This window comes from Petromyzon marinus, chromosome 66 (assembly GCF_048934315.1).
Source record: "Petromyzon marinus isolate PM22_M1 ecotype Great Lakes invasive population chromosome 66, UKy_Petmar_22M1.pri1.0, whole genome shotgun sequence".
Lineage (NCBI taxonomy): Eukaryota > Metazoa > Chordata > Hyperoartia > Petromyzontiformes > Petromyzontidae > Petromyzon > Petromyzon marinus.
In genome coordinates this window covers 3,450,919-3,477,683 of record NC_133732.1, presented here as the reverse complement: position 1 = coordinate 3,477,683, position 26,765 = coordinate 3,450,919, and the positions used below count along the sequence as shown (strand labels likewise).

At 51.1% G+C, this 26,765-nt stretch overlaps 1 protein-coding gene across 1 annotated transcript in view; it reads right to left on the bottom strand.

Moving 5' to 3' along the window:
* The window catches only part of VTA1 (vesicle trafficking 1), a 31,725-nt gene extending 6,152 nt beyond the window's left edge, over nucleotides 1–25,573 (bottom strand). The window contains exons 1-7 of the mRNA XM_032944677.2: nucleotides 25,015–25,573; nucleotides 24,127–24,221; nucleotides 20,122–20,249; nucleotides 15,476–15,551; nucleotides 10,559–10,652; nucleotides 4,581–4,886; nucleotides 2,307–2,354 (exon numbers count right to left, since the gene is read on the bottom strand). Coding sequence (XP_032800568.2) covers nucleotides 2,307–2,354; nucleotides 4,581–4,886; nucleotides 10,559–10,652; nucleotides 15,476–15,551; nucleotides 20,122–20,249; nucleotides 24,127–24,221; nucleotides 25,015–25,105 — 838 coding nt within the window. The 5' untranslated portion in view covers nucleotides 25,106–25,573. The remainder of the gene's footprint in view (nucleotides 1–2,306; nucleotides 2,355–4,580; nucleotides 4,887–10,558; nucleotides 10,653–15,475; nucleotides 15,552–20,121; nucleotides 20,250–24,126; nucleotides 24,222–25,014) is intronic.
* Nucleotides 25,574–26,765: the final 1,192 nt, after the last annotated feature.

Here is a 26,765-nt window from a genome sequence, read left to right as displayed (position 1 = left end):
TGGAGGGTGAGTGGGTGGGTGGGTGAGTGAGTGGGTGGGTGGGTTAGTGAGTGAGTGGGTGAGTGGGTGAGTGGGTGGGTGAGTGGGTGGGTGAGTGGGTGGGTGGGGGGTGAGTGGGTGGGTGGGGGGTGAGTGGGGGGGTGAGTGAGTGGGTGGGTTAGTGAGTGAGTGGGTGAGTGAGTGGGTGAGTGAGTGGGTGGGTGAGTGGGTGAGTGAGTAGGTGGGTGGGTGGGTGGGTGAGTGAGTGAGTGGGGGGTGAGTGAGTGAGTGGGGGGTGAGTTAGTGGGTGATTGAGTGGGTGAGTGGGTGGGGGGTGAGTGAGTGGGTGGGTGGGGGGTGAGTGAGTGGGTGGGTGGGTGGGGGGGTGAGTGAGTGGGTGGGTGGGTGGGGGGGTGAGTGAGTGAGTGGGTGAGTGGGTGGTTGAGTGAGTGGTTGGGTGAGGGTGGTGAGTGAGTGAGTGGGGGGTGAGTGAGTGGGTGGGTTAGTGAGTGAGTGGGTGAGTGAGTGAGTGAGTGGGTGAGTGGGTGAGTGAGTGAGTGAGTGGGTGAGTGGGTGGGGGGTGAGTGAGTGAGTGGGTGAGTGAGTGAGTGGGTGGGTGAGTGAGTGGGTGATTGAGTGGGTGAGTGAGTGGGTGGGTGGGGGGTGGGTGGGTGGGTGGGGGGTGGGTGGGTGGGGGGGTGAGTGGGTGGGTGGGGGGTGAGTGGGTGGGTGGGGGGTGAGTGGGGGGGTGAGTGAGTGGGTGGGCTAGTGAGTGAGTGGGTGAGTGAGTGGGTGAGTGAGTGGGTGAGTGAGTGGGTGGGTGAGTGGGTGAGTGGGTGAGTGAGTGAGTGAGTGGGGGGTGAGTTAGTGGGTGATTGAGTGGGTGAGTGGGTGAGTGGGTGAGTGAGTGGGTGGGGGGTGAGTGAGTGGGTGGGTGGGTGGGGGGGTGAGTGAGTGGGTGAGTGAGTGGGTGGGTGGGTGAGTGAGTGAGTGGGTGGGTGAGTGGGAGGGTGGGTGGTGATGGTGGTGGTGTTGGTGGTGATGGTGGTGGTGGCTGTGGTAGTGATTGTAGTGGTAGTGGTTGTAGTGGTAGTGGTTGTAGTGGTGGTGGCTGTGGTAGTGGTTGTGGTGGTTGTGATAATGGTGGTTGTTGTAGTGGTTGAAGTGGTGGATGTGGTGGTTGTGGTGGTTGTTGCGAGTGGTGGTGGTTGTAGTGGTAGTGGTGGTTGTGGTGGTTGTGGTGGTGGTAGTGGTGGTAGTGGTGGTGGTTGTGGTGGTGGTGGTGGTGGTAGTGGTGGTGGTGGTAGTGGTGGTGGTAGATGTGGTGGTGGTAGTTGTGGTGGTGGTAGTTGTGGTGGTGGTAGTTGTGGTGGTGGTTGTGGTGGTTGTGGTAGTTGTGGTGGTGGTAGTTGTGGTGGTGGTTGTGGTGGTGGTTGTGGTGGTGGTTGTGGTGGTAGTTGTGGTAGTTGTTGTGGTAGTTGTGGTGGTGGTAGTGGTGGTAGTTGTGGTGGTGGTAGTTGTGGTGGTGGTAGTTGTGGTGGTGGTAGTTGTGGTGGTGGTAGTTGTGGTGGTGGTTGTGGTGGTGGTTGTGGTGGTTGTAGTGGTGGTAGTTGTTGTGGTAGTTGTGGTGGTGGTAGTGGTGGTAGTTGTGGTGGTGGTAGTTGTGGTGGTGGTTGTGGTGGTGGTTGTGGTAGTTGTGGTGGTGGTAGTTGTGGTGGTGGTAGTTGTTGTGGTGGTAGTTGTGGTAGCTGTGGTGGTGGTGGTTGTGGTGGTTGTAGTTGTGGTGGTGGTAGTTGTGGTGGTAGTTGTGGTGGTGGTAGTTGTGGTGGTGGTAGTTGTGGTAGTTGTGGTGGTAGTTGTGGTGGTAGTTGTGGTGGTGGTAGTTGTGGTGGTGGTAGTTGTGGTGGTGGTTGTGGTGGTAGTTGTGGTGGTTGTGGTGGTGGTTGTAGTGGTGAATGTGGTGGTGGTAGTTGTGGTGGTGGTAGTTGTGGTGGTGGTTGTGGTGGTGGTAGTTGTGGTGGTGGTTGTGGTGGTGGTTGTGGTGGTGGTAGTTGTGGTGGTGGTTGTGGTGGTTGTGCTGGTTGTGGTGGTTGTGGTAGTTGTGGTGGTTGTGGTGGTTGTGGTGGTAGTTGTGGTAGTTGTGGTGGTTGTGGTAGTTGTGGTAGTTGTGGTGGTAGTGGTGGTAGTTGTGGTGGTTGTGCTGGTTGTGGTAGTTGTGGTGGTTGTTGTAGTGGTTGTGGTAGTTGTGGTAGTTGTGGTGGTTGTGGTAGTTGTGGTGGTTGTGGTAGTTGTGGTGGTTGTGGTAGTTGTGGTGGTTGAGGCTTCACCTGTCTGACTTTGTCTTGAGTCAGCGCTGGCATCCGATGCTTGTGGGCCTGACGGCACAAACCAGGAAGTGACGTCACAAACCACGAAGTGACGTCGCAAACCAGGAAGTGACGCCACAAAGCACGTTACAAATCACATCACAAACCACGTCACAAATCAGGAAGTGACGTCACAAACCACGAAGTGACATCACACAGAGATACACAGAGACACATAGAGATACACAGATACACATAGAGATACACAGAGACACATAGAGATACACAGAGACCCATAGAGATACACAGAGACACATAGAGAGACACAGAGACACATAGAGATACATAGAAACCCAAAGAGACACAGAGACACATAGAGATACACAGAGACCCATAGAGACACACAGAGACCCATAGAGATACACAGAGACACAGAGATACACAGAGACACATAGAGACACATAGAGACCCATAGACACACACAGAGACCCATAGAGATACACAGAGACACATAGACACACACAGAGACCCACAGAGACCCATAGAGACCCATAGAGACCCATAGAGATACACAGAGACCCAGAGACCCATAGAGAGAGACACATAGAGACCCATAGAGACCCATAGAGACACACAGAGACCCATAGAGACCCATAGAGAGAGAGAGACACATAGAGACCCATAGAGATACACAGAGACGAATAGAGACACACAGAGACCCATAGAGACACACAGAGACACACAGAGACCCATAGAGACACACAGACACACACAGAGACCCATAGAGAGAGGGAGACAAAGAAAGACTAAACACATCACCAGGTGTAAGCCGCCAGTGAGCTGCTAGCAGCAGCCCAATGATCACAATCACAGCAGCTCAACATCAACGACATCAACAACAACATCAACATCTTCACCATCATCAACATCATCAACATCAACAAAATCATCAACATGAACATGAACAACATCAACATCATCATCAACATCATCAACATCATCACCGTCACCATCATCAACATCATCATCAACACCATCAACATCATCAACAACACCAACAACATCATCATCATCAACATCATCAACATCAACAACATCAACAAAATCAACAAAATCATCAACATGAACAACATCAACATCATCATCATACAACAACATCATCAACGTCAACAATATCAACATTATCAACATCAACAACATCATCAACATCATCAATAACATCAACATCATCACCGTCACCATCACGTGGATATTCAGAGTACCAGCCAGAAACTCTCTCAGACGCATTGAGGCGTCCATTCTCAACGTGGAGGGAGCACTCGGAGAGAGAGACTCAGAATCAGGGGTCGGGATCGAACCCACGATCTCCTGTACACCAGGCGAGGTAGTCAACATCTCATAGCCACCGTGATGATGATGGTGGTGGTGGTGGCACCCACGACCTCCTGTAGACCAGGCGAGGTAGTCAACATCTCATAGCCACCGTGATGATGGTGGTGGTGGAACCCACGACCTCCTGTACACCAGGCGAGGTAGTCAACATCTCCTAGCCACCGTGATGATGGTGGTGGTGGTGGAACCCACGACCTCCTGTACACCAGGCGAGGTAGTCAACATCTCCTAGCCACCGTGATGATGGTGGTGGTGGTGGAACCCACGACCTCCTGTATACCAGGCGAGGTAGTCAACATCTCATAGCCACCGTGATGATGGTGGTGGTGGTGGTAGAACCCACGACCTCCTGTACACCAGGTGAGGTAGTCAACATCTCCTAGCCACCGTGATGATGGTGGTGGTGGTGGAACCCACGACCTCCTGTACACCAGGCGAGGTAGTCAACATCTCCACAGAGAGAGAGTGTTACCATAGGGAGTGTTTGCTATGGTGAGCGTTACCGTGGTGAGTGTTTACCATGGTGAGCGTTACCGTGGTGAGCGTTACCGTGGGGAGTGTTACCATGGTGAGTGTTTACCATGGTGAGCGTTACCGTGGGGAGTGTTACCATGGTGAGTGTTTACCATGGTGAGTGTTACCATGGTGAGTGTTTACCATGGTGAGTGTTACCATGGTGAGTGTTTACCATGGTGAGTGTTTACCATGGTGAGTGTTTACCGTGGTGAGTGTTTACCATGGTGAGTGTTACCATGGTGAGCGTTACCATGGGGAGTGTTACCGTGGTGAGTGTTTACTGTGGTGAGTGTTACCGTGGTGAGCGTTACCGTGGGGAGTGTTACCATGGTGAGTGTTACCATGGTGAGTGTTTACCATGGTGAGTGTTACCATGGTGAGCGTTACCGTGGGGAGTGTTTGCCGGGGTGTTTGCTGGTGCCTGAGTTCCTGGCCCCGGTGCCCGGCCGCCCGTCGGTCCGGGCAGCCCCCCCCCGGCCCCCCCACCGGCCCCCCCACCGGCCCCCCCCCCGGCCCCCCCCCCGCCCGCCGGGGCCCCTCCCCTCCATCCGTAGTCGCAGTGGGCGGAGCCTCCCACAGCGGACGAAGATGGCGGCGGCAGCGGCAGCGACGTTCCCGGCGACGTTCCCGAGGCTCCGAGGCCTGCCCCCCCCTCGTCCTCCCCCTCCTCCTCCTCATCCTCGTCGTCACCGCCTGGAACGAGAGGGGGTGGGAGGGATTAATAGGCGCTCGCTAACTACTGAGTGTGTGTCTGTGTGTGTGTGTGTGTGGCTCTGTGTGTAGGTGTGTAGGTGTGTGTAGGTGAGTGTGTAGGTGTGTGTGTGGCTCTGTGTGTGTGTATGTGTAGGTGTGTGTGTGTTAGTGTGTGTGTGTAGGTGTGTGTGTGTGAGAGTGTGTGTGTGTGTGTAGGCAAAACAACCCCCTACCTCCTCGCGGTGCCGGACGGGCAACTCTGTCGTGGACAATGCTGTGGGGGGAGGTCCAATTTTTGATTGGCTCCTCCCCTCATGGTATATGTGTCAACCACAGGGGCTAAACGGGGGCTCTGGACGGGTGCGATGGGCTGATAACGTCTCCTGGCCAAACCCTAATTGGCGGAGCCAGGAGATTGAATATCTACCCTCGGGGCTCCTCCAGAAACAACGAAAAGCCACTTCGTGTGGCCACGTGGAATGTTCGAATGCTCACTGCGGAGGAGAGGCTGCCACTCCTCTGTCGGGAGCGGGACCGGTACCGCCTGGATCTCTGTGGCATTCAGGAGGTCCGGTGGACCGGCTCTGGCTCCTGCCACCATGAGGGGTGGACAGTCCTCTACTTGGGGCAGCAGACTGCCAAACAACAGGGTGTGGCTCTTCTTTTGAACAAAAAAATGAAGGGGGCGTGGGAGCGTGGCGGTGAGGTGTGTGAAGCTGTAAGTCCCAGGCTACTTTGGGCTCGCCTTCCCATCAACCGGAGGCGAGGAATGGTGGTCGTGGTTACTTATGCCCCCACCGAAGATGAACATCCGTGGAAGGATGCAGGCAAATGCAGGCAAAGCCGATGAGTCAGATGCCTTCTATGACCTCCTGTCACAGGTGCTGGCTAAAGTGGCCCCTCGGGATAGAGTCATCATGTTGGGTGACTTCAATGCCCGAGTTGGTGATGATACTGGTACCTGGTCTGGAGTGATTGTAGGGCATGGGCCAGATCAGCTCAATAACAACGGCAGGAGGCTGCTAGATTTATGTGCAGCCCATGGGATTGTAATTACCAACACGCTGTTCCAGCATCGGCGCATCCACACAACATCATGGATGCATGCCGGGTCCAAGCAAGAACATCTGCTGGACTACATAGTGACGGACCAGCGGATGCGAGCCCATGTCCTTGACACCAGGACCTACCGTGGAGCTGATCTGCCCTCTGACCATCGACTAGTCATCTGTAAGATGCGCCTGCCATTCTTCCACTCCGGTGGTGGGTGTACACCCAGGACCCCATTTCAACCTAAAGTGGCCTGGTCTCAGTTATCTGATGAAAGTTGCAAGCGAGAATTTCATCATCGCTTGCGGCTGGGATTGGCATCGTCCCCGACTCCTCCTGATGTCGAGGGTAAATGGGCAAGGTTTAGGACTGTGACTCATGCAGCTGCAATGGCTGCTTTGGGTACGCGGTCCAGACCTCTCCAGAGACCCTGGCTGACAGAGGAGTTGTTCAGGATGGTTGAGAAAAAGCGACAGGCCCACTGTCATCGGCTACAGAATCCCACGTCAGAGAATGAGGAGGCTTACTGCAACCTTCGCTCGGAGGTTCGGAGAGCCGTGAGGCGCTGCAAGGATGGTGGGTGGTGGTCGCGGGTTGCTGAGGAGATGGAGTCTGCCTCAGTGGCCCATGATCACAAATCTCTATTTAGCTCCATCAAAAAAGTAACCTGCAGCGCCACACCTATTACCATCATTAGGGGAAAAAACAGTGATCCAATCTCCGACCCCCAGGAACAGGTTTGCAGATTTTCTGAGCATTTCTGTGAGGTCTTGGGGGAGGGAAAATCCCTCAGCCAGGAAAACATCGTGGCACAAAGTGAGGATGACCCTGCTGAGGCTGCGGTGCCTCAAATATTGGAAGAAGTCGCCCCCTATGAGTGGCTGGCTGAAGTGCCTGTTGAGGAAATACTGAGGGCGATCCGGAGTCTGAGACCAGGAAAGGCAGCGAGCAGAGATGATCTCCCAAGCGAAATGCTGAGGGAGGGTGGAGTTTGTGCACAGACTGCCCTATATGACATCATAACAACAGTCTGGACCACTAGACGGGTTCCGCAGGATTGGAAGGATGCCCTGGTGGTCCCCCTCTTTAAGAAGGGGGACCGCACAGACTGTAACAACAACAGGGGCCATATTTTCTGTCCGTCTGCTACAGCAGAGGTGTAAGGAATTCCAGCAAGACCTACATCTCTGCTTTATTGACCTGGTCAAGGCCTATGATACCATCAATAGGCCTGGGCCCTGGGTTGTTCTTCGTGCTTTTGGAGTACCTGACCCTCTGCTCACGATCATTAAAGACCTTCATGATGGTGAGCGGGCCCGGGTAAAACTACGTGGCGGGGAGTCCGAGCCTTTCCCTGTACACCTTGGGGTGCGACAGGGATGTCCTCTGGCTCCCACATTATTTAACATCTATTTCGACCACGTAGTTCGTGAAGCCTTCAATAGCTGTACTGGGGGAATCTCCATATGGTACAGATATAATGGGAGGCTGATCGATGCCCGGGTGCGGTCAAGGGATGGCTCCCTATTGTTCAACCACGTTATGTATGCTGATGATTTGGTAAAAGCTGCTCATTCAGAGGAGGAGTTGGAGATGCTGCTGCTGAGACTGGAGCGTGCTACTAAGAGATGGGGCCTTACCATCAGCCCCACCAAAACTAAGCACCTGCCTGGGTATTTTGTACCATCGGACACTCCACCCCCACAACTCCCAATCGATGATGGGGCAGTCGTGGAGAGAGTGGAGAGTTTCCCATACCTGGGCAGTGTGCTTATGACCGGCTCCAGGTTTAACAGCAGAGGTCTCACTCCGAATCAGTCGAGCGGCAATATCTTTTCATCGGTTGCGTAATGCTATGTGGAAGCTACCTGGTCTGTCGCTCCGCACTAAGCTTCAGGTCTTCCCGGCCACGGTCATTCCCTCCCTTCTCTACGCTTGCGAAACGTGGACCCCCCTAATGGAACATCTTCGTCGGTTCGACACATTTAGGCTGGCCTGCCTACGATCCATCCTGGGTTTAACCAGGCTGGATTGTGTGAGGAGCTCACAAATCCTTGAAAGATCTGGGCAAGGTCCCATCGGTGAGCTCCTCCGGCGGGGAAGGCTGCGATGGCTGGGTCATGTAGCCCGCATGCCCAGCCACCGCATGCCGAAACAGCTTTTGTTCGGCCGGATCGAGGGGGCTAAACGGGCGCGGCACGGGCTAGAGAAGAGATGGAGTGATGTGGTACAGGAGGACGTGGAGCTGAGTGGACTTGCCGATGACCGGTACCAGCGGCGTCAAGATCGGCCTCTGTGGAGGAGGCTCGTGAAGGACGCTACTGGGCAGTTGGAGGTAGTCGCCCTCCAACAACAACGGAGGGCGGAGGAGCGACACTCACAACAACGAGCGGAGCGCCGGGTGGATAAAGCACAGCAAGCGAGTAAGCGAGGAAGTCAGCGAGTGAGTGAGCGAGTGAATCAGTGAGTATGTGAGTGAGTCAGTGAGCGAGCGAGTGAGTGAACGAGTGAGTGAGTGAGCGAGTGAGTGAGTCAGCGTATGAGTGAGCGAGTCAGAGAGTCAGTGAGTGAGCGAGTGAGTGAACGAGTGAGTGAGTCAGTGAGTGAGTCAGTGAGGGAGTGAGTCAGTGAGCGAGTGAGTGAGTCAGCGTATGAGTGAGCGAGTGAATCAGTGAGTGAGTGAGTCAGTGAGTGAGTGAGTAAGTGAGTGAGTGAGTCAGCGTGAGTGAGCGAGTCAGTGAGTCAGTGAGCGAGCGAGCGAGTGAGTGAACGAGTGAGTGAGTCAGTGAGTGAGTCAGTGAGTGAGTCAGTGAGTGAGTCAGTGAGTATGTGAGTGAGTGAGTCAGTGAGTGAGTGAGTCAGTGAGTGAGTGAGTCAACGTATGAGTGAGCGAGTCAGAGAGTCAGTGAGCGAGCGAGTGAGTGAACGAGTGAGTGAGTCAGTGAGTCAGTGAGCGAGTGAGTGAGTCAGCGTATGAGTGAGCGAGTCAGTAATTCAGTGAGCCAGCGAATGAGTGAGTCAGTGAGTGAGTGAGTAAGTGAGTAAGTGAGTCAGTGAGTCAGTGAGTGAGCGAGCGAGTGAGTCAGTGAGTGAGTCAGTGAGTGAGTCAGTGAGTGAGCGAGTGAGTGAATGAGCGAGCGAGTGAGTGAGTCAGTGAGTGAGCGAGCGAGTGAGTCAGTGAGTCAGTGAGTGAGTCATTGAGTGAGTCAGTGAGTGAATCAGTGAGTGAGTGAATGAGTCAGTGAGTGAGTGAGCGAGTGAGTGAGCGAGTGAGTCAGTGAGTCAGTGAGCAAGCGAGTGAGTCAGTGAGTGAGCGAGTGAGTGAGTGAGCGAGTGAGTCAGTGAGTGAGTCAGTGAGTGAGTGAGCGAGTCAGTGAGCGAGCGAGTAAGTGAGTGAGTCAGTGAGTGAGCGAGTGAGTGAGCGAGTGAGTCAGTGAGTGAGTCAGTGAGTGAGTGAGCGAGTGAGTGAGCGAGTGAGTCAATGAGTGAGTCGGTGAGTGAGTCAGTGAGTGAGTGAGTCAGTGAGTGAGTGAGTCAACGTATGAGTGAGCGAGTCAGAGAGTCAGTGAGCGAGCGAGTGAGTGAACGAGTGAGTGAGTCAGTGAGTCAGTGAGCGAGTGAGTGAGTCAGCGTATGAGTGAGCGAGTCAGTAATTCAGTGAGCCAGCGAATGAGTGAGTCAGTGAGTGAGTGAGTAAGTGAGTAAGTGAGTCAGTGAGTCAGTGAGTGAGCGAGCGAGTGAGTCAGTGAGTGAGTCAGTGAGTGAGTCAGTGAGTGAGCGAGTGAGTGAATGAGCGAGCGAGTGAGTGAGTCAGTGAGTGAGCGAGCGAGTGAGTCAGTGAGTCAGTGAGTGAGTCATTGAGTGAGTCAGTGAGTGAATCAGTGAGTGAGTGAATGAGTCAGTGAGTGAGTGAGCGAGTGAGTGAGCGAGTGAGTCAGTGAGTCAGTGAGCAAGCGAGTGAGTCAGTGAGTGAGCGAGTGAGTGAGTGAGCGAGTGAGTCAGTGAGTGAGTCATTGAGTGAGTCAGTGAGTGAATCAGTGAGTGAGTGAATGAGTCAGTGAGTGAGTGAGCGAGTGAGTGAGCGAGTGAGTCAGTGAGTCAGTGAGCAAGCGAGTGAGTCAGTGAGTGAGCGAGTGAGTGAGTGAGTGAGCGAGTCAGTGAGCGAGCGAGTAAGTGAGTGAGTCAGTGAGTGAGCGAGTGAGTGAGCGAGTGAGTCAGTGAGTGAGTCAGTGAGTGAGTGAGCGAGTGAGTGAGCGAGTGAGTCAATGAGTGAGTCAGTGAGTGATTCAGTGAGTGAGTGAGTGAGTCAGTGAGTGAGTGAGTCAGTCAGTGAGTGAGTGAGTGAGTCAGTGAGTCAGTCAGTGAGTGAGTGAGTCAGTGAGTGAGTGAGTGAGTCAGTGAGTGAGTGAGTCAGTGAGTCAGTCAGTGAGTGAGTGAGTCAGTGAGTCAGTGAGTGAGTGAGTGAGTCAGTGAGTGAGTCAGAGAGTCAGTGAGTGAGTCAGTGAGTGAGTCAGTGAGTGAGTCAGAGAGTCAGTGAGTGAGTCAGTGAGTGAGTGAGTGAGTCAGTGAGTGAGTCAACGTATGAGTGAGCGAGTCAGAGAGTCAGAGAGTGAGCGTCACACCTGGGAGTGGGCCAGGAGTTGGGGTCTCTCCGTTCTTCAGGCACGTGTGGATGTGAGCAGCCTTCCATCGTGCGTACTTCCTGTGACGCACCACCTGTGATGCAGCGTGACGCACACACACAGTGTGACACACACACACACACACAGTGTGACACACACACACAGCGTGACACACACACACACACACAGTGTGACACACACACACACAGTGTGACACACACACACACAGTGTGACACACACACACAGTGTGACACACACACACAGCGTGACACACACACACACAGTGTGACACACACACAGTGTGAAACACACACACAGTGTGACACACACACACAGTGTGACACACACACACAGCGTGACACACACACAGTGTGACACACAGTGTGACACACACACACAGCGTGACACACACACACACAGTGTGACACACACACACACAGTGTGACACACACACACAGCGTGACACACACACACAGTGTGACACACACACAGTGTGACACACACACACACACAGCGTGACACACACACACACAGCGTGACACACACACAGTGTGACACACACACACAGTGTGACACACACACACAGTGTGACACACACAGAGTGTGACACACACACACACACAGCGTGACACACACACACACACAGTGTGACACACACACACACACACAGTGTGACACACACACACACAGTGTGACACACACACAGTGTGACTCACACACAGCGTGACACACACACACACACAGTGTGACACACACACACACAGTGTGACACACACACACACAGCGTGACACACACACACAGCGTGACACACACACAGCGTGACACACACACAGCGTGACACACACACACAGCGTGACACACACACACAATGTGACACACACACACAGTGTGACACACACACACAGTGTGACACACACACACAGTGTGACACACACACACAATGTGACACACACACACAGTGTGACACACACACACAGTGTGACACACACACACACAATGTGACACACACACACAGTGTGACACACACACACAGTGTGACACACACACACAGCGTGACACACACACAGCGTGACACACACACAGTGTGACACACACACACAATGTGACACACACACAGCGTGACACACACACACACAGTGTGACACACACACACAGTGTGACACACACACACAGTGTGACACACACACACACAATGTGACACACACACACAGTGTGACACACACACACAGTGTGACACACACACACAGCGTGACACACACACAGCGTGACACACACACAGTGTGACACACACACACACAATGTGACACACACACAGCGTGACACACACACACACAGTGTGACACACACACACACAATGTGACACACACAGTGTGACACACACACACAATGTGACACACACACAGTGTGACACACACACACACACAATGTGACACACACACACAGTGTGACACACACACACACAGTGTGACACACACACAGTGTGACACACACACAGCGTGACACACACACAGCGTGACACACACACACACAATGTGACACACACACACAGTGTGACACACACACACACACACAGTGTGACACACACACACACACAGCGTGACACACACACACACAATGTGACACACACACACAGTGTGACACACACACACAGTGTGACACACACACACAGCGTGACACACACACAGCGTGACACACACACAGTGTGACACACACACACACACAATGTGACACACACACACAGCGTGACACACACACACACAGTGTGACACACACACACACAATGTGACACACACACAGTGTGACACACACACACAGTGTGACACACACACACAGTGTGACACACACACAATGTGACACACACACAGCGTGACACACACACACACAATGTGACACACACACACAGTGTGACACACACACAGTGTGACACACACACACAGCATGACACACACAGCGTTACACACACACAGTGTGACACACACACACACAATGTGACACACACACACAGCGTGACACACACACACACAGTGTGACACACACACACAATGTGACACACACACACAGTGTGACACACACACACAGTGTGACACACACACACAGTGTGACACACACACAATGTGACACACACACAGTGTGACACACACACACACAATGTGACACACACACACAGTGTGACACACACACACACAGTGTGACACACACACAGTGTGACACACACACAGCGTGACACACACACAGCGTGACACACACACACAGCGTGACACACACACACAGCGTGACACACACACACACAATGTGACACACACACACAGCGTGACACACACACACACAATGTGACACACACACACACAGTGTGACACACACACACAATGTGACACACACACACAGTGTGACACACACACACAGTGTGACACACACACAATGTGACACACACACAATGTGACACACACACAGTGTGACACACACACACAATGTGACACACACACAGTGTGACACACACACACACAGTGTGACACACACACAGCGTGACACACACACAGCGTGACACACACACAGCGTGACACACACACAGTGTGACACACACACACACAGTGTGACACACACACACAGCGTGACACACACACAGTGTGACACACACACAGTGTGACACACACACACACAGTGTGACACACACAGCGTGACACACACACACAGTGTGACACACACACACAGTGTGACACACACACACACAGTGTGACACACACACACAGCGTGACACACACACAGTGTGACACACACACAGTGTGACACACACACACACAGTGTGACACACACAGCGTGACACACACACACAGTGTGACACACACACACAGTGTGACACACATACACACACAGTGTGACACACACACACAGTGTGACACACATACACACACAGTGTGACACACACACACAGTGTGACACACATACACACACAGTGTGACACACACACACAGTGTGACACACATACACACACAGCGTGACACATACACACAGCGTGACACACACACAGTGTGACACACACACACAGCGTGACACACACACACAGCGTGACACACACACAGCGTGACACACACACATACAGTGTGACACACACACAGTGTGACACACACACAGCGTGACACACACACAGTGTGACACACACACACAGTGTGACACAAAGATAAAGATCCCCCATATAGCCTTAACAGACTGTAGGGGCAAGTGCTGTTAGCGAGCACCTATGAAGGCCGGAACGGTACACGAGGGGGTGGGTGGCCAGCACCACGCCCGACCGCCTTTGTCTCCCCAGTGGCAATGTTTACACACCGCACCAGGTACTCATTTGAGGCTGAGTCGACCTAGGGGAAGCCCGGGACCGGTTCAGAAAATCGTCACTGGTGTTGGCCGTGAGAGGGAATCGAACCCGGGTCGCCAGGTTCATAGCGCAGCGCGCTAACCGCTACACTATCGCTCTCCACAACAGTGTAACACACACACAGTGTGACACACAGCGTGACACACACAGAGTGTGACAGACAGCGTGACACACACAGAGTGTGACACACAGTGTGACACACACAGTGTGACACACACACACCTACACACACACACACAGACATACACAACAACAACAACAACCGCCATTCGCCACTAAGTGGCGGTGACGTCACCACGACGCTTGTGCCAGGCTATGTGCACCCTGAGGCCACGTGAAGTGTCGAACGCCCGCTGGCAGGAGGTCACGGGGCAGACCCAGGTGCCACGGGTCGACTGACTGAGATGACTGGCTGATGCACCACCTGTGCCCCCCTACTGCGCCAACCTGCTGAGCTTTAGCCACCCGGCGCTCCGCTCGTTGTTGTGAGCGTCGCTCCTCCGCCCTCCGTTGTTGCTGGAGGGCGACTGCCTCCAACTGCCCACTAGCGTCCTTCACGAGCCTCCTCCACAGAGACCGATCTTGACACCGCTGGTACCGGTTATCGGCAAGTCCACTCAGCTCCACGTCCTCCTGTACCACATCACTCCATCTCTTCTCTAGCCCGTGTGTGTGTGTGTGTCACACACATTGTGACACACACACACACAGTGTGACACACTGTGGACCCCCTTAATAGAACATCTTCGCCGGTTGGAAACATTTAGGCTGGCCTGCCTACAATCCATCCTGGGTTTAACCAGGCTGGATTGTGTGAGGAGCTCACAAATCCTTGAAAGATCTAGGCAAGGTCCCATCGGTGAGCTCCTCCGGCAGGCAAGGCTGCGATGGCTGGGTCATGTAGCCCGCATGCCCAGCCACCGCATGCCGAAACAGCTTTTGTTCGGCCGGATCGAGGGGGCTAAACGGGCGCGGCACGGGCTAGAGAAGAGATGGAGTGATGTGGTACAGGAGGACGTGGAGCGGAGTGGACTTGCCGATGACTGGTACCAGCGGTGTCAAGATCGGCCTCTGTGGAGGAGGCTCGTGAAGGACGCTACTGGGCAGTTGGAGGCAGTCGCCCTACAACAACAACGGAGGGCGGAGGAGCGAAGCTCACAACAACGAGCGGAGCGCCGGGTGGCACAGCAGGTTGGCACAGTAGGGGGCACAGGTGGTGCATCAGCCAGTCATCTCAGTCAGTCGACCCGTGGCACCTGGGTCTGCCCCGTGACCGCCTGCCAGCGGGCGTTCGACACTTCACGTGGCCTCAAGGTGCAGATGGCCTGGCACAAGCGTCGTGGTGACGTCACCGCCACTTAGTGGCGAATGGCGGTTGTTGTTGTTGTGTCACAATGTGTGTGTGTGTCACTGTGTGTGTGTGTGTCTGTGTGTGTGTCACTGTGTGTGTGTGTGTCACTGTGTGTGTGTGTCTGTGTGTGTGTCACTGTTTGTGTGTGTGTCACTGTGTGTGTCACTGTGTGTTTGTCTGTCTGTGTGCGTCACCTCATCGGTGAGTTCCCCGAAGACGGTGAGGACGTCGAAGAGGAGGCTCGCCGTGTAGAACGACTTCACCACGTTCCTGCGGCAGAGCAAACACTCGCTCAACACCCAGCTACCCAGCTAGCTACTCGCACCCCCACCCACTCACCCAGCTACCCAGCTACCCACTCACACCACCACCCACTCAGCTACCCACTTACACCACCACCCACTCACCCAGCTACCCAGCTAGATACTCACACTACCACTCACTCACCCAGCTACCCAGCTACCCACTCACACCACCACCCACACACTCACCCAGCTACCCAGCTAGCTACTCACACCACCACTCACTCATTCAGCTACCCAGCTAGCTGCTCACACCCCTACCCACTCACCCAGCTACCCAGCTAGCTACTCACACCACCACTCACTCACCCAGCTACCCAGCTAGCTACTCACACCTCCACTCCCTCACCCAGCTACCCACTCACACCACCACCCACACCACCACTCACTCACTCACCCAGCTAGCTACTCACACCACCACTCACTCACCCAGCTACCCAGCTAGCTACTCACACCACCACTCACTCACCCAGCTACCCAGCTACCCACTCACACCACCACCCACCCAGCTACCCACTTACACCACCACCCACTCACCCAGCTACCCAGCTAGCTACTCACACCACCACTCACTCACTCAGCTACCCAGCTAGCTACTCACACCACCACTCACTCAGCTACCCAGATACCCACTCACACCACCACCCACCCAGCTAGCTACTCACACCACCACTCACTCAGCTACCCAGCTAGCTACTCACACCACCACCCACTCACCCAGCTACCCAGCTAGCTACTCACACCACCACTCACTCACCCAGCTACCCAGCTACCCACTCACACCACCACCCACACACTCACCCAGCTACCCAGCTAGCTACTCACACCACCACTCACTCACTCACCCAGCTACCCAGCTAGCTACTCACACCACCACTCACTCACCCAGCTACCCAGCTACCCACTCACACCCCCACCCACTCACCCATGCACCCAGCTACCCACTCACACCCCCACCCACTCACCCAGCTACCCACTCACACCACCACCACCACCTACCCATGTACCCAGCTACCCACTCACACCACCACTCACTCACTCACCCAGCTACCCACTCACACCACCACTCACTCACTCACCCATGCACCCAGCTATAGGATTAGTCTATAGTATTATTAGTGAGTCTATAGTATTAGTGAGTCTATAGGATAAGTAGTGAGTCTATAGTATTAGTGAGTCTATAGGATAAGTAGTGAGTCTAGAGGAGTGTTAGTGTGTCAATAGTATTAGTGAGTCTATAGGATTAGTGAGTCTATAGTAGCATTAGTGAGTCTATTGGATTAGTGAGTCTATAGTAGTATTAGTGAGTCTATAGGATTAGTGAGTCTATAGTAGTATTAGTGAGTCTATAGGATTAGTGAGTCTATAGTATTAGTGAGTCTATAGTAGTATTAGTGAGTCTATAGGATTAGTGAGTCTATAGTAGTATTAGTGAGTCTATAGGATTAGTGAGTCCATAGTAGTATTAGTGAGTCTATAGTATTAGTGAGTCTATAGGATTAGTGAGTCTATAGTATTATTAGTGAGTTTATAGTATTAGTAGTGAGTCAATAGTAGTATTAGTGAGTCTATAGTATTATTAGTGAGTCTATAGGATTAGTGAGTATATAGGGTTAATGAGCCTATAGGATTAGTGAGTCTATAGGATTAGTGAGTCTATAGTATTAGTGAGTCTATAGTATTAGTGAGTCTATAGTATTATTAGTGATTCTATAGGATTAGTGAGTCTATAGTATAATTAGTGAGTATATAGGATTAGTGAGTCTATAGTAGTATTAGTGAGTCTATAGTAGTATTAGTGAGTCTATAGTAGTATTAGTGGGTCTATAGTATTATTAGTGAGTCTATAGTATTAGTAGTGAGTCAATAGTAGTATTAGTGAGTCTATAGTATTATTAGTGAGTCCATAGGATTAGTGAGTCTATAGTATTAGTGAGTCTATAGGGTTAGTGAGTCTATAGTATTAGTGAGTCTATAGGATTAGTGAGTATATAGTAGTATTAGTGAGTCTATAGGATTAGTGAGTCTATAGTAGTATTAGTGAGTCTATAGGATTAGTGAGTCTATAGTAGTATTAGTGAGTCTATAGGATTAGTGAGTCCATAGTAGTATTAGTGAGTCTATAGTATTAGTGAGTCTATAGGATTAGTGAGTCTATAGTATTATTAGTGAGTTTATAGTATTAGTAGTGAGTCAATAGTAGCATTAGTGAGTCTATAGTATTATTAGTGAGTCTATAGGATTAGTGAGTATATAGGGTTAATGAGCCTATAGGATTAGTGAGTCTATAGGATTAGTGAGTCTATAGTATTAGTGAGTCTATAGTATTAGTGAGTCTATAGTATTATTAGTGATTCTACAGGATTAGTGAGTCTATAGTATAATTAGTGAGTATATAGGATTAGTGAGTCTATAGTAGTATTAGTGAGTCTACAGTAGTATTAGTGAGTCTATAGTAGTATTAGTGAGTCTACAGTAGTATTAGTGGGTCTATAGTATTATTAGTGAGTCTATAGTATTAGTAGTGAGTCAATAGTAGTATTAGTGAGACTATAGTATTATTAGTGAGTCTATAGGATTAGTGAGTCTATAGTATTAGTGAGTCTATAGGGTTAGTGAGTCTATAGTATTAGTGAGTCTATAGTAGTATTAGTGAGTCTATAGTAGTATTAGTGAGTCTATAGGATTAGTGAATCTATAGGATTATTAGTGAGTCTATAGTATTAGTGAGTCTATAGTAGTATTAGTGAGTCTATAGTAGTATTAGTGAGTCTATAGGATTAGTGAGTCTATAAGATTAGTGACTCTATAGGATTAGTGAGTCTATAGGATTATTAGTGAGTCTATAGTATTTGTGAGTCTATAGTATTATTAGTGAGTCTACAGTAGTATTAGTGAGTCTATAGTATTATTAGTGCGTCTATAGTATTAGTGAGTCTATAGGATTATTAGTGAGTCTATAGTAGTATTAGTGAGTCTATAGGATAAGTGAGTATATAGGATTAGTGAGTCTATAGTATTAGTGAGTCTATAGGATTAGTGAGTTTATAGTATTATTAGTGAGTCTATAGGATTAGTGAGTCAATAATAGTATTAGTGAGTCTATAGTATTATTAGTGAGTCTATAGGATGAGTCTATAGTAGTATTAGTGAGTCTATAGTATTATTAGTGAGTCTATAGGATTAGTGAGTCTATAGGATTAGTGAGTCTATAGGATTAGTAAGTCTATAGGATTAGTGAGTCTATAGTATTATTAGTGAGTCTATAGGATTAGTGAGTCAATAATAGTATTAGTGAGTCTATATTATTATTAGTGAGTCTATAGGATGAGTCTATAGTAGTATTAGTGAGTCTATAGTATTATTAGTGAGTCTATAGGATTAGTGAGTCTATAGTATTAGTGAGTCTATAGGATTATTAGTGAGTCTATAGTAGTATTAGTGAGTCTATAGGATTAGTGAGTCTATAGGATTAGTAAGTCTATGGGATTAGTGAGTCTATAGTATTATTAGTGAGTCTATAGGATTAGTGAGTCAATAATAGTATTAGTGAGTCAATAATAGCATTAGTGAGTCTATAGTATTATTAGTGAGTCTATAGGATGAGTCTACAGTATTATTAGTGAGTCTATAGGATTAGTGAGTCAATAATAGTATTAGTGAGTCTATATTATTATTAGTGAGTCTATAGGATGAGTCTATAGTAGTATTAGTGAGTCTATAGTAGTATTAGTGAGTCTATAGGATTAGTGAGTCTATAGGATTAGTGAGGCTATAGTATTATTAGTGAGTCTATAGGATTAGTGAGTCAATAATAGTATTAGTGAGTCTATATTATTATTAGTGAGTCTATAGGATGAGTCTATAGTAGTATTAGTGAGTCTATAGTATTATTAGTGAGTCTATAGGATTAGTGAGTCTATAGTATTAGTGAGTCTATAGGATTATTAGTGAGTCTATAGTAGTATTAGTGAGTCTATAGGATTAGTGAGTCTATAGGATTAGTAAGTCTATGGGATTAGTGAGTCTATAGTATTATTAGTGAGTCTATAGGATTAGTGAGTCAATAATAGTATTAGTGAGTCAATAATAGTATTAGTGAGTCTATAGTATTATTAGTGAGTCTATAGGATGAGTCTACAGTATTATTAGTGAGTCTATATTATTATTAGTGAGTCTATAGGATGAGTCTATAGTAGTATTAGTGAGTCTATAGGATTAGTGAGTCTATAGGATTAGTGAGGCTATAGTATTATTAGTGAGTCTATAGGATTAGTGAGTCAATAATAGTATTAGTGAGTCTATATTATTATTAGTGAGTCTATAGGATGAGTCTATAGTAGTATTAGTGAGTCTATGGTAGTATTAGTGAGTCTATAAGATTAGTGAGTCTATAGGATTAGTGAGTCTATAGTATTATTAGTGAGTCTATAGGATGAGTCTATAGTAGTATTAGTGAGTCTATAGTATTATTAGTGGGTCTATAGGATTAGTGAGTTTATAGGATTAGTGAGTCTATAGGATTATTAGTGACTCACTTGTTGAATCTCCCCGCCCGGTCTTCGTTGTCGGCGAAGAGGAAAACTTTGAGAGCGAAATTCTCGACGTGAGCCTGGCCCACGACCTCGCTGGAGATGGACTCACAGGCAGAGAGAGCCTGCTTAGCCTGCTGAGACACAGGGTGAGTGGTGAGTGGTGAGTGGGTGGTGAGTGAGTGGGTGGGTGAGTGGGTGGGTGAGTGTGTGAGTGGGTGAGTGGGTGGGTGAGTGAGTGTGTGAGTGAGTGGTGAGTGAGTGAGTGGGTGAGTGAGTGAGTGCGTGAGTGAGTGAGTGAGTGGTGAGTGGGTGAGTGAGAGGTGAGTGAGTGGTGAGTGAGTGGTGAGTGAGTGGTGAGTGGTGAGTGAGTGGTGAGTGAGTGGTGAGTGAGCCTGGCCCACGACCTCGCTGGAGATGGACTCACAGGCAGAGAGAGCCTGCTTAGCCTGCTGAGACACAGGGTGGGTGGTGAGTGGTGAGTGGGTGAGTGGTGAGTGAGTGGGTGGTGAGTGGTGAGTAAGTGAGTGGTGAGTGTGTGAGTGAGTGAGTGGTGAGTGGGTGGGTGGTGAGTGAGTGGGTGGTGAGTGGTGAGTGGGTGGTGAGTGAGTGGGTGAGTGAGTGGTGAGTGAGTGGGTGGTGAGTGGGTGGTGAGTGAGTGGTGAGTGGTGAGTGAGTGGGTGGTGAGTGGGTGGTGAGTGAGTGGTGAGTGGTGAGTGAGCCTGGCCCACGACCTCGCTGGAGATGGACTCACAGGCAGAGAGAGCCTGCTTAGCCTGCTGAGACACAGGGTGAGTGGTGAGTGAGAGGGTGGGTGGTGAGTGAGTGGGTGGTGAGTGGGTGGTGAGTGGGTGGTGAGTGAGTGGGTGAGTGGTGAGTGAGTGGTGAGTGAGTGGGTGTGTGAGTGTGTGAGTGAGTGGGTGTGTGAGTGTGTGAGTGAGTGAGTGAGTGTGTGAGTGAGTGAGTGAGTGGGTGAGTGAGTGAGTGAGTGGGTGAGTGAGTGAGTGGGTGGTGAGTGAGTGGTGAGTGAGCCTGGCCCACGACCTCGCTGGCGATAGACTCACAGGCAGAGAGAGCCTGCTTAGCCTGCTGAGACACAGGGTGGGTGAGTGGTGAGTGGGTGGGTGGTGAGTGAGTGGTGAGTGAGTGGGTGGTGAGTGAGTGGTGTGTGAGTGAGTGAGTGGTGAGTGAGCCTGGCCCACGACCTCGCTGGAGATGGACTCACAGGCAGAGAGAGCCTGCTTAGCCTGCTGAGACACAGGGTGGGTGGTAAGTGGGTGAGTGAGTGGGTGGTGAGTGAGTGGGTGGTGAGTGAGTGGGTGAGTGAGTGAGTGTGTGAGTGAGTGAGTGGGTGTGTGAGTGTGTGAGTGGGTGGTGAGTGAATGGGTGAGTGGGTGGTGAGTGAGTGGTGAGTGGTGAGTGAGCCTGGCCCACGACGTCGCTGGAGATGGACTCACAGGCAGAGAGAGCCTGCTTAGCCTGCTGAGACACAGGGTGGGTGGTGAGTGGGTGGTGAGTGAGTGGGTGGTGAGTGAGTGGTAAGTGAGTGAGTGTGTGAGTGGTGAGTGAGTGAGTGGTGACTGAGTGGGTGGTGAGTGGTGAGTGGGTGGTGAGTGAGTGAGTGGTGAGTGAGTGGTGAGTGAGTGGGTGGTGAGTGGTGAGTGGGTGGTGAGTGAGTGAGTGGTGAGTGAGTGGTGAGTGGGTGGTGAGTGGTGAGTGAGTGGTGAGTGAGTGAGTGGTGAGTGAGTGGTGAGTGAGTGGGTGGTGAGTGGTTAGTGGGTGGTGAGTGAGTGGGTGAGTGGTGAGTGAGTGGTGAGTGGGTGGTGAGTGGTGAGTGAGTGGTGAGTGAGTGAGTGGTGAGTGAGTGGTGAGTGAGTGGGTGGTGAGTGGTTAGTGGGTGGTGAGTGAGTGGGTGAGTGGTGAGTGAGTGGTGAGTGGTGAGTGGGTGGTGAGTGGGTGGTGAGTGAGTGGGTGGGTGAGTGGGTGGGTGAGTGAGTTGGTGAGTGAGTGGTGAGTGGTGAGTGAGCCTGGCCCACAATCTCGCTGGAGATGGACTCACAGTCAGAGAGAGCCTGCTTAGCCTGCTGAGACACAGGGTGGGTGGTGAGTGGGTGGGTGGTGAGTCGTGAGTGAGTGGGTGAGTGAGTGAGTGGTGAGTCAGTGAGTGAGTGTGTGACTGAGTGAGTGGTGAGTGAGTGGTGAGTGAGTGGTGAGTGAGTGGTGAGTGAGTGGTGAGTGGGTGAGTGAGTGGTGAGTGAGTGAGTGAGTGGTAAGTGAGTGAGTGGGTGAGTGAGTGGGTGAGTGAGTGGGTGAGTGAGTGAGTGAGTGGGTGGGTGAGTGGGCGGGTGAGTGTGTGTGTGAGTGTGTGTGTGAGTGAGTGGGTGGTGAGTGAGTGGTGAGTGAGTGGTGAGTGAGCCTGGCCCACAACCTCGCTGGCGATAGACTCACAGGCAGAGAGAGCCTGCTTAGCCTGCTGAGACACAGGGTAAGTGGTGAGTGAGTGGTGAGTGAGTGGATGAGTGAGTGAGTGGGTGAGTGAGTGGTGAGTGAGTGGGTGAGTGAGTGGTGAGTGAGTGGTGAGTGGGTGAGTGGTGAGTGGTGAGTGAGTGGGTGGGTGAGTGAGTGGGTGAGTGAGTGAGTGGTGAGTGAGTGGGTGGTGAGTGAGTGGGTGGTGAGTGAGTGGGTGGGTGAGTGAGTGGTGAGTGAGTGGGTGGGTGAGTGAGTGGTGAGTAAGCCTGGCCCACGACCTCGCTGGCGATAGACTCACAGGCAGAGAGGGCCTGCTTAGCCTGCTGAGACACAGGGTGGGTGGTGAGTGGGTGGGTGAGTGGTGAGTGAGTGGGTGAGTGAGTGAGTGGTGAGTGAGTGGGTGGTGAGTGGGTGGTGTGTGAGTGAGTGGTGAGTGAGTGAGTGGTGAGTGAGTGGGTGAGTGAGTGAGTGGGTGGTGTGTGAGTGAGTGGTGAGTGAGTGAGTGGTGAGTGAGTGGGTGAGTGAGTGTGTGAGTGAGTGGTGGGTGAGTGAGTGGTGAGTGAGTGGGTGAGTGAGTGGTGAGTGAGTGGTGAGTGAGTGGTGAGTGGTGAGTGAGCCTGGCCCACGACCTCGCTGGAGATGGACTCACAGGCAGAGAGAGCCTGCTTAGCCTGCTGAGACACAGGGTGGGTGAGTGGTGAGTGAGTGGTGAGTGAGTGGTGAGTGAGTGGGTGAGTGGTGAGTGTGTGAGTGGTGAGTGAGTGGTGAGTGAGTGAGTGAGTGGTGAGTGAGCCTGGCCCAGGACCTCGCTGGAGATGGACTCACAGGCAGAGAGAGCCTGCTTAGCCTGCTGAGACACAGGGTGGGTGAGTGAGTGGTGAGTGGGTGAGTGGTGAGTGAGTGGTGAGTGGTGAGTGAGTGGTGAGTGGGTGAGTGAGTGAGTAAGTGGTGAGTGAGTGGTGAGTGAGTGGTGAGTGGGTGAGTGTGTGAGTGGTGAGTGTGTGAGTGGGTGGTGAGTGAGTGTGTGAGTGAGTGTGTGAGTGAGTGGGTGAGTGAGTGGGTGTGTGAGTGTGTGAGTGAGTGGTGAGTGTGTGAGTGAGTGAGTGGTGAGTGAGTGGTGAGTGAGTGGTGAGTGAGTGGTGAGTGAGTGAGTGGGTGAGTGAGTGAGTGGTGAGTGAGTGGTGGGTGAGTGAGTGGTGAGTGAGTGGTGAGTGAGTGGGTGAGTGAGTGAGTGGGTGAGTGAGTGGTGAGTGAGTGAGTGAGTGGTGAGTGAGTGGTGAGTGAGTGGTGAGTGAGTGAGTGGTGAGTGTGTGTGTGTGAGTGAGTGGGTGGTGAGTGGTGAGTGAGTGGTGAGTGAGTGGTGAGTGAGTGGTGAGTGAGTGTGTGTGTGAGTGGTGAGTGAGTGGTGAGTGAGTGGTGAGTGGGTGGGTGAGTGAGTGGGTGGGTGAGTGAGTGGGTGAGTGGGTGAGTGTGTGAGTGAGTGAGTGTGTGAGTGTGTGAGTGAGTGGTGAGTGAGTGGTGAGTGAGTGAGTGGTGAGTTGCCTTCTCAAGTTGATCCATGAGTGACAGGAGGAATTTTCTGCATTCTGGAGATTTGTTTTCAATTTTCATCCCAACCTGGAACGCGTAGAGACGACCTGTAGGGGTACAGTATGACAGTGGTACAGTGTTACAGTGTGACAGCGGTACAGTGTGACGGCGGTACAGTGTGAGTGGTACAGTGTGACGGTGGTACAGTGTGACGTGGTACAGTGTGACGGTGGTACAGTGTGACGGTGGTACAGTTTGACAGTGGTACAGTGCGACAGTGGCACAGTGCGACAGTGGTACAGTGTGACAGTGGTAGTGTGCCAGTGGTACAGTGTGACAGTGGTAGTGTTACCGTGGTACAGTGTGACAGCGGTAGTGTGACAGTGGCACAGTGTGACGTGGTACAGTGTGACGGTGGTACAGCGTGACAGTGGTACAGCGTGACAGTGGTACAGCGTGACAGTGGTACAGTGTGACAGTGGTACAGTGGTACAGTGTGACGTGGCACAGTGTGACAGTGGTACAGTGTGACAGTGGTAGTGACAGTGGTACAGTGTGACAGTGGTACAGTGTGGCAGTGGTACAGTGTGACAGTGGTACAGTGTGACAGTGGTACAGTGTGACAGTGATACAGTGTGACAGTGGCACAGCGTGACAGTGGTACAGTGTGACAGTGGTAGTGTGACAGTGGTACAGTGTGACGTGGTACAGCGGTACAGTGGTACAGTGGTACAGCGTGACAGTGGTACGGTGGTACAGTGTGACAGTGGTACAGTGTGACAGTGGTACAGTGTGACAGTGGTACGGTGGTACAGTGGGACGGTGGTGCAGTGTGACGGTGGTACAGTGTGCCGGTGGTACAGTGTATACAGTGTGTGTACAGTGCGCGTCGCGACGTACAGTAGAAGGCGACCACGGGGTCCCGCGAGTCGAGTTCCCCTGCAGCGCGGCAGTGATGCAGCACGGCGCGCAGAGCCGCAGGCACGGACATCGCCACAACAACAACCACAACAACAACAACAACCACAACCACAACAAACACAACCACCACCACAATAACAACCACAATAACAACCACAACAACAACCACAACAACAAACACCACAACTACAAAAACTACCACAACAACCACAACAACTACCACTACAACAACTACCAACCACTACCACTACAACAACAACTACCACTACTACAACTACAACAAGCACAACTAAATCTACAACCACAACCAGGAACAACAACCAGGAACAACAACAACAACAACCACAACAACTACAACAACTACCACTACAACTACCAACCACTACCACCACTACTACAACAAGCACAACTAAATCTACAACCACAACAACAACAACCAGGAACCACAACAACAACAACTCGCAACCACCACGAACAGCAGCAGCAGCAACACCGCCACAACCAACGCCACTCGCACTTCCGCGTCGCGTCACTTCCGGCACAAGCCCCACCCCCGTCATAGCCCCACCCCCTCCCCTCCATAGAGACCCATAGAGATACACAGAGACTCATAGAGACCCATAGAGATACACAGAGACCCATAGAGATACATAGAGATACACAGAGACCCATAGAGATACATAGAGATACACAGAGACCCATAGAGATACATAGAGATACACAGAGACCCATAGAGATACACAGAGACACATAGAGACCCATAGACATAAACAGAGACACATGGAGATACACAGAGACCCATAGAGATACACAGACACACATAGAGATACACAGAGACTCATAGAGATGCACAGACACACATAGAGATACACAGAGACCCATAGAGATACACAGAGACCCATAGAAACCCATAGACATACACAGAGACACATAGAGATACACAGAGACCCATAGACATACACAGAGACACATAGAGATACACAGAGACCCATAGAGATACACAGAGACCCATAGAGATACACAGATATCCATAGAGATACACAGAGACACATAGAGACCCATAGACATACACAGAGACACGTAGAGATACACAGAGACCCATAGAGATACATAGAGACCCATAGAGATACATAAAGACACATAGAGACCCATAGAGACACACAGAGACCCATATAGATGCATAGACCCATAGAGATACACAGAGACCCATAGACACACACAGAGACACATAGAGACCCATAGAGACCCATGGAGACAGAGACCAATAGAGATACACAGAGACCCATAGAGACCCATAGAGATACACAGAGACCCATAGAGATACACAGAGACACATAGAGACACACAGAGACCCATAGAGATACACATAGACCCATAGAGATACATAGAGACCCATAGAGATACACAGAGACCCATAGACACACACACAGTCCCATAGAGATACACAGAGACCCATAGAGATACACAGAGACCCATAGAGATACAGAGACCCATAGAGATACATAGAGACCCTTAGAGACCCACAGAGACACATGACCCATAGAGACCCATAGAGACAGACAGAGACCCATAGAGATACACAGAGACCCATAGAGACCCATAGAGATACACAGAGACCCATAGAGACCCACAGAGACACACAGACACCCATAGAGACCCATAGAGATACACAGAGACCCATAGACACACAGAGAACCATAGAGATACACAGAGACCCATAAAGACCCATA